General features: G+C 38.6%; 2 protein-coding genes across 3 annotated transcripts; one reads left to right on the plus strand and one right to left on the minus strand.

Annotated features, from left to right (window-relative positions):
- The first annotated feature begins 1,231 nt into the window (after positions 1–1,231).
- On the plus strand, positions 1,232–3,405 carry LOC106300781 (F-box/LRR-repeat protein At3g60040-like). Of its 2 annotated transcripts, XM_013736998.1 has the most exons (5): positions 1,232–1,348; positions 1,447–1,583; positions 1,776–2,716; positions 2,785–2,931; positions 3,018–3,405. In XM_013736998.1, the coding sequence occupies exons 3-5, from the start codon at positions 1,781–1,783 to the stop codon at positions 3,255–3,257; spliced, it is 1,323 nt and encodes a 440-aa protein (XP_013592452.1). In that variant the 5' UTR covers positions 1,232–1,348; positions 1,447–1,583; positions 1,776–1,780; the 3' UTR covers positions 3,258–3,405. The 2 variants fall into 2 exon arrangements, with proteins under 2 accessions (XP_013592452.1, XP_013592453.1); XM_013736999.1 differs by lacking the exons at positions 1,232–1,348; positions 1,447–1,583 and adding an exon at positions 1,598–1,697.
- Positions 3,406–3,688: 283 nt separating this feature from the next.
- On the minus strand, positions 3,689–7,722 carry LOC106297768. The gene is made up of 8 exons (XM_013733941.1): positions 7,508–7,722; positions 5,222–5,324; positions 4,991–5,092; positions 4,839–4,867; positions 4,714–4,747; positions 4,578–4,606; positions 3,953–4,460; positions 3,689–3,842 (listed from the first exon to the last, which is right to left on the minus strand). The coding sequence occupies exons 1-8, from the start codon at positions 7,720–7,722 to the stop codon at positions 3,837–3,839; spliced, it is 1,026 nt and encodes a 341-aa protein (XP_013589395.1). The 3' UTR covers positions 3,689–3,836.
- Between the last annotated feature and the right edge of the window lie 771 nt (positions 7,723–8,493).

An 8,493-nucleotide genomic window follows, 5' to 3' on the forward strand; every position in this document is an offset into this window, starting at 1 on the left:
TGTTGTGCAAGATGTGGAGCTCCTGAGGAATCAATAAATCATGTGTTTTTTGAATGCCCTCCAGCTCTCCAAGTTTGGGCTCTTTCGAAGATACCATCAAATCCAACTATTTTCCCAACAAGTTCTCTCTTCACAAACATGGATCATCTATTCTGGAGAGTTTTACCACAGATGGAGGATCACCAGTTTGTATGGATACTATGGTACATCTGGAAAGCTAGGAATAATAAAGTTTTCAGCAATTTGGATATGGACCCTATGGATACGCTTAAATTGGCGGAAACAGAATCGACATTGTGGGCTGAGGCACAAGTTGTGAATGACCAGAGGATGCCACCACCAATAATAGATATGATATTGCCGTCGATCCCAGGAAGATGGTGTTTCACAGATGGCTCGTGGAAAGAGGGGGTTACTTTTTCAGGGCAAGGTTGGCTTAGTACTTTGGAAGGTTTTAATGGATTGTTGGGGGCGAGGAATGTTCGGGCTAGTCTTTCGCCTCTTCATGCGGAGATGGAAGCGCTACTATGGGCAATGGAATGTATGAGGAATTTACGTCAATTTCAGGTCACGTTTGCAACAGATTGTTCTCAATTGGTGAAGATGGTTTCGGAACCAGAAGAATGGCCAGCTTTTGCAAATTATTTGGATGATATCAAGATCTTGAAAGAGAGTTTCTCCCGATCAGAGCTTATCTATGTACCACGAACGCACAATTCAAAGGCGGATAGTCTAGCACGCAGTGCTAGAAAGCAATCGTCTTTCGTCGTTCACATGGATGAAGATTACCCGGTTTGGTTTACAGAGTCAGTATGAGTCTGTATTGTTGATGAAAAAAAAAAAAAAAAAAAAAATATTTCAAATAGTATAATATATGTTTTATATTATTATTTAACTGTTGTATTCTAATAATTTAAACTTCATTTTATAATTTCTATTTAGCAAAGAACCACTGTATATGTATATGTAGATTACACATATTTAAATGCAAATAAAATAAAATAATGTAGACATAATTGAAGTACAAAATTTATGGCAATAACCAAGGACATAACCCGGAAAAATCTCTAGTATAAATTAACAATGAGATTTAAGCATCATAAAAGTTTAGCAGGTAATCTACTAAGAGTATCTACAAATCCACTGGAAAAAAAAATAAAAATAAAAATAAAATGGACTAAAAAATGCAGCAATGAACAGTGCTCTAGAAAGCCATTACTAATTAAGCATCAATGCACAATCTGCGATGAAGAGAATCAGAGAAAGCGAGAAGATGTACGAGACTGATAGATGATCGTTTGCGAAGAGGGAGAAGAAGAAAGCGATTGTTAGACTAACCACCAATTCTGTAATACTACTTATTTTCTTTTGTAAGAGATCTCTAATATTTTGTTTCTTTTACTTTTAGTCAAGATATCTCTAATATTTATTCCTCTTTTTTTATAGTTTCCTTTTCCTCCCTTTATTAATAACCCAAAAACATCAATGATCGAGACAAGGGAGAATTGCGATCTATTTAAATTCCGAAGCCAGACGAGACCAACGCCGCCGCTAGACTCCGTCTCTGTTCTTCACCATTACAGGTTCACTTCTTCCATATTAATTCATTCGAAAGTTTCTACCCTTTCTGGGTCTCTCTGTTTCTCTAGCCTTTACGCAATTTTGAGATTCTGCTGTTGAAATATTCAAATCATTTGGTAGGTATTTTTTATTATTGTTTTTGTTTTTTTTTTTTTCTGTTGTGGCTGATCCAAACCGTTGTTGATGTTTTTCAGGGGTCATGGATGCCAAAAGATTTGAATTAAGAAGCTGCTGGAGAGATTCAATCAGCTGTCTCCCTGACGAGGTTCTGAGCAACATCTTATCCTTACTCCCCACCACGAAGCAAGCTGCTTCAACATGTATTCTCTCCAAACGATGGAGGTATCTCTTCACATTGGTGAACAATCTCTATATCGATGATTCCGAAAAGGACGACAGCGAGACAACAACAACAACCACGACGTACTTGTTTCCCGAGAGTTTCAAGAGTTTCGTGGACGCAACGCTTTCGCAAACCCACCCGATCAACAAACTCTCTCTTCGATGCCACGTGGGCAAAGACGAGGACGATCCCCAAAAGGCTTGCGTGAGCGGCTGGATAACCAACGTCGCTAACCGCGGCGCTCGGGAGCTGGACTTGAGGATAAAAGACAAAGGCATACACTATCTCCCTCCTCGCCTCTTCGCCAGCGAAACGCTCGTTAAGCTGACGATAGGAACACGGCTCTATCTCGGAACGATCCCTCCCAACGTCTCGCTCCCGTCTCTCAAGACTCTCTTCATCGACACCGTTTTCTTCGAGTACGGAGATCTTTGCTGCGTGCTCCTCGCTGGCTGCCCTGTTCTCGAGGAGTTGACGGTCCATCACCACAACTTCTCCGCTACCCCTCACACCATAGCGAGCCGGACCGTCAAGAGACTATCGGTTCACTACGATTCCCCCATTGATGTTGATAACTGTAGCTTCATGTCCTTTGACTTGCCCAAGCTCGTCTATCTTGAATACTCTCATTGTGCCTTGAGAGAGTATAGACAAGTTAGTCTTGAGTCCCTTGTCGAAGCTAAGCTGGATCTTTACCCGGACAGAAATGCTGGTGAGAGGCCAGATGTTACGGATCTCATCATGGGGATGCGGAATGTGGACATCCTTCATCTTTCTCCTGTTTCCGTTGATGTAAGTTTGTGAGATTTTTTTCTTTTTTTTTCTTGAAAACATGTGGTGTTTTGTTATTATGTCTGCAGGTGATTTATTTTTACTGTTGGGATGGGTTACCGGTGTTCAACAATCTTGTTACTTTATCCATGGGGGGGATTAAGAGTAAGCGAGGCTGCAAGTTGCTGGCATATCTACTTAAGCAGTCTCCAAAGCTTGAAACTCTAATCATCCAGGTGAGATTCAATTAAGCAAAAATATGTAACTTAGTTGGTTTGATCATCTTACATTACAGTAAATACATTCTTCTTCTTGGTTTCAGGATCTGAATGGTTACCATCGCTCTGTTTCCATGCCACTGAACAAAGTCAAGATGTTGCATATTCTTGATTATCATGGAACTGCGCTAGAGTTGAAGACTTTTCTGCAGGAATTCCATTGTCTTGTTATGGTTCAGTTGGATATCACAGAAGCTGTAGAAGATAGTGTGCAAACCAAAAGGGATCTAATGATGCTTCTGGGAGCTTCACTTCCATCCAAGTGCCAGTTCAGAGTCACATAAGCTTAAGATGTTGTATCCAACTTAAATATTATGACATCTGACTTCCTTCTGAAAACATTTTTTCTTTTCTTTCTGCATTGTGTAAAGTGTCATTCGAATGCTTAGCATTTTGATGAATTATTAACGTTAATGGAGCTTCTTATTAATATACAAACCACGTGGCTGTGGTTGGGTCCGTTTTAGTAAACTGGTCTAAATAGTTGGTTAACCAAATTATAGTTGAGATTGGTCTAAAGTGCCAGATTAAGTTCTGGTCCGAAACGTTATGTGTTCAAATCTCTCTATCAAAAATCATTTTTATCAAGGGAATGGACTGGATGAAATTCAGTTCTTTTTAATATGTAAGCTGAAACTATATTTCTAGAAGAAGCATGGAACAAACTTGATTAAAACACTCCGTTGTCATCCGGTGATTCAATCAATGAGTTTTTGGTGATTGCTTCAAGCTTCAAAATCAATCTATCACTTTTTTCCTGAAAGAGCATCCTTCCGTGAGCCTCGCCTTTCCTACTGTAGACTGGCACAACACTGTCTGGCAGTTTCCCACACACCAAAACAGTCTGCGCGTGACTGAAAACACTAGTGCTACAATACCAAAAGAGAGCCGTCATAAGGTTATATTACATGGTTTCTTCATTGTGTAACGTCAAAAGAAAAAATATTGAATAAACTTAATGAGATATATGAGATCTTACATGTTGAAGCAGCCTTGGCATTTCTTCAACCTTCCTCTCCACTTCTTTAGAAGCCAAAACTGCTTCTGCTTCCTTCATAGCCAACTCGTTCTCTTCTACCAAGGCATCATACTCATTTTGAAGAGTTTGCAGCTCTTCCTTGATAGATTCCAGTTCTGAAACCGCAGATGTATGCCTGGCTTGAGCCGCTTCAAGCTGGGCTTTAGTGGCAACACTAGCTTCACCAACAATTCCTTGTTGCGTCTCCACAACTCTCAGCTTTGCAAGTTCTGATTCCCGCTTTGCAAGTTCTGAGTCCCGCTTTGCCTGTTTTTCTTCTGTTTCCGCCTTGTCAAGATTAAGCTTCAACTCTTCAATGAGTGTCTTTGTGCTCTCTAACTCCTCAGCCGCTAGCAACTTTGACATCTCAACAGTCTTTGATTTTTTCTTGTACCCAGGAATCTGCTGGCACAACACTGTCTGGCAATTTCCACACACCACAACAGTCTGCGAGTGACTGACAACATCACTAGTTCCACAATGCATGCCAAAAGAGAGACGTCATAAGTTTACATTATGATTTCTTCATTGTGTAACGTCAAAAGAGAATAGATTAAACGAACTGCAATGAGATATGGGATCTTACATGTTGAAGCAGCCTTGGCATTTAACATCCTACAATAAAAAGGTTAACAACAACACGAAACACAATCAGAGACCACAACGAGTATATAAACTTTTATGCATATAAGGCACAGCACTGTCTAGCAGTTTCCACATACCACAGCAGTATGCGAGTGACTGCAAACAGTAGTGCTGCAATACCAAAAGAGAGACCCCATAAGTCTACCATCGATGTAATGTTAACAGGGTAAAAAAATTGAACAAAACTGTAATGAGACCTTACCCGTTGAAGCAGCCTTGGCATTTCACATCCTGGATTAACAACAACAAGAAACACAATCCGAGAGTAAATAAACTTTCATGCATCAAAAGAGGCAGAGTTCCATCATCAATCACTAGGAGAAAATCAAATTCAACAAAATCTAAAATCAGTACCATGAAAAAGTAGTTGGGAGATTGAACAAGTCGCTTGAGCTTGTGCTTCCTCGTCTCAACCTCAGCTAGTGGGTTAAGCAAATCGATGTCGTTTTGCAGCACCTGTTTCATATAAAGGCAAATCACATTCCATTACAGAACAATAAACTAACTTTAAGCTTAATAGCAAATCAAAACACGAACTCAACATCAATTACTTTCTCAAAGTTTAAAAACGTTTCAAATCAGTACCGTGGAAAAAGAGTTGGGAGACTGAACAAGATGCTTGAGCTCGTGCTTCCTCTTATCAAGCTCGGCTGGAGGGTTAAGCAGATCAATGTCGTTGTGACAAACCTGTTTATATCAAAAACAAAATTAGCTTACGTAGACACACGCTTTCAAAAAAAAATTTATACTAAGGAAGAAGAGAACAAAAGTTACCTTCTTAGGCTCTTTATTGCTCACACAAGTAATAGCTCTTTTAGCATTTTGTTTAGCTAAAGGTTCTTCACTAAAGATGATCCAAAACAAAGAGGTATTCAAAGCAGTATTCGCTGATGAACCTTATAAGATGACCCTTCGGGCTGAGGCCTCAGATTATACCGGATTCTCTGCAATTGGTTGCCAGCTACCTTTCTATCGTCGTAATACTGCCAGATATTCCCTGGACGAGCATTGTCCGAGGTGAAGAGCCAATTTCTTACCGACTCGTGTTCCATGCGGTTGGAACTTAGCTCTTCCATTTGCCATGGATTGGATTGAAGAACATGAGCAGGTAGCTCAGGGACACCGCAATGGACATGGTCAGCTTTAGCCATAAGAATTTTCCTACTTATCGTCTCTTGTTCATCCATCTCAAATCCATCAACGACAACGAAAGGATCTGGTGGTTTAAAGAGCAGTACTGATTCTGAACACTCTGAAACCTTCGGCAGTCCCAAAACCTACATTGGTTAGGGATACGCCGAGGTACCAAGTTCTCAGGAAGAGGATCCATTTGAAAAACAACCTATAGATCAGTGATGCTTCAGTTACTAAGTATATACATCAATCAATTCTAAAAAGAAAAGGCAATTACACTAACCGGCGAATTAGTTTCTAAGGAATCAAGATTCGCTTACTTGATTGATCGCAAGTGTTTGACGAAGCGTTTGACAACGAAAGAGTATGACGACGGAGAACTCAGATAGAGTGCGACCACGGAGAACTCGGAGATCGCTATCACGGAGAGCGCAGAGAGTGACGAACACGGAGAGCGCAGAGAGAGAATCCGGCAACGCGGAGCGGGAAAGATCAGAGGCGGTGGTCGTTGGATTTGTAAGCAAATCAACAGATTTTGGCCTAAAACGCGTAGCCCATTAGTGGCTGTTCAGCTCGCGTAAACTAAATGTATTTTTTCCCCATTCTATTGAAATATATAATCTATAATATAATGGGGCAGTTGTCTCATTCCTGTGCCGCAACGTCAGCGGTATGTGGATTCCACTTTTAAAAAGTGTGAAAAAGTGTCAAGTATGTGGCTTAAACCCGAGTTATTGAGATATAAACATCAACATTTATACCACTAAACTAAATGATACTTTGTACATTAATGACTGAAACTAGTATATATTTATGAAACATCAACATTCCCTATTGTTCAACGTATGTCTCTTGATTTACCAATTAATGTTTTCGTCACTTAATTCAGAAGCGATGTCGACCTCTCTGTTTCCTTCACGCCAAACCTAAAAATTATAGATGAATCTTCAGAACCTCTATTAGTTAATCTTCTTTATCAAGCGTTCATTGTTGCTCAATTTCCCCGTTTTTGGAACTCGGAAAACATCAAGAAGCATGGTGAATTCATGGGAACCACTCTACTCAAGTATTGTATCGACAAAAAATTAAGAGATTATTTACTTTCATTTTTTTGGATGCTATATGTTTCAGATTGTCTCTCATCACACTGCATGGAATTATATGAAGTCAAAGAAGGCAAATAAGAAGTTTGATTTCAAGGGGTTAACCGAGACAGGTCCAAAAACAAGTCTGATTATGGATGGTACACAACAAAGTAAGCATACAAGTCTGATTTCTTTTTATGAATTAGAATTTCAAGAAGAAAACATCAAAAAAAACTTGAATTAGAGTTTCTAACGTTGGCCACACATTGCATGTCTGGCTCAATGGAGAATACCATGGTAAGATTGAGAAGCTACAACATTTAAATGTTATGTTTAGAGAACTGGAATAATTAATGCATTTGTTCAGGAAACGGACATGGTAGCCATGATGAGAAGAGTCCATGGTCATTGTCAGGAGCCTGCTTCTGTTACTTTCTCTGTGCTAAGCCTAGCGTTGCATTTCCATGGCTGGCTCTCCTTCTTCATTACACTATACTATAAGCTGCGTCTCAAACAAGATAGGACGGGTTACTATGAATATGTTGGTTTCTGTCCATGAACTCTTGGTTCTGGAGTGCAGTTTTCCATACTCAGTAATCATCTACACATTATTTTTATCATCCACATTCTTCTGGTGACCTGTCTCTATGGTTTCTTAGGCTCTTTATTGCTCACACAAGTGATAGCTCTTTTAGCATTTTGTTTAGCTAAAGGTTTTTCACTAAAGATAATCCAAAAGACATCGGTATTCAAAACAGTATACGCTAAAGAATACTTATGAACCTTGTAAGATGACCCTTCGGGAGGAGGCCTCAGATTATACCGGATTCTCCGCAATTGGTTGCCAGCTACCTTTCTATCATCCATCATAATACTGCCAGATATTCCCTGGATCAGAGGCGGTGGTCGTTGGATTTGTAAGCAAATCAACAGATTTGGGCCTAAAACGCGTAGCCCATTAGTGGCTGTTCAGCTCGTGTAAACTAAATGTATTTTTTTCCCTATTTTATTGAAATATATAATTTGTTATATCTATATTATTAAAAGAGAAGTATCCACTAAAAAATACCCCTAAGTTTTCTAACTTATTTACACTTCCATTCCACTGAGAATTAAATTAAACCACATATTTCAATGTTTGTCTTTTCTAGTTAAATTAATGAGTTTTCTTTAATCAAATTTAAACTTAATGTCATTAAATGAACCTACCTATTTTAATGCTTGTCTTTTCCAGTTAAATTAATGAGTTTTCCTTAATCAAATTTAAACTTAATGTCATTAAATGAACTTACATATTTTAATGCTTGTCTTTTCCAGTTAAATTAATGAGGTTTCCTTAATGAAATTTAAACTTGATGTCATTAAATGAACCTAAAAATACATCATATTTAACATATCTTATTACAGACGAGTACAACCCAATAATGAACTTGAATTTTATTTTTACGAAAACGTGAATCACTTGACTTATGTAATATTTAAAATATATTAACTACAATATAACAAATGCATATAACCTACCTATACTTTAGTTTGAAATGATCATGCTCAAGTTTTATATAGTCAACTTACATCATGCATCGATCGATGTACAATATTCAAACAACCTATAGTTTTCGTTTTCTTTATAGGATGTAT

Source organism: Brassica oleracea, chromosome C6 (assembly GCF_000695525.1).
Source record: "Brassica oleracea var. oleracea cultivar TO1000 chromosome C6, BOL, whole genome shotgun sequence".
Taxonomy (NCBI): domain Eukaryota; kingdom Viridiplantae; phylum Streptophyta; class Magnoliopsida; order Brassicales; family Brassicaceae; genus Brassica; species Brassica oleracea.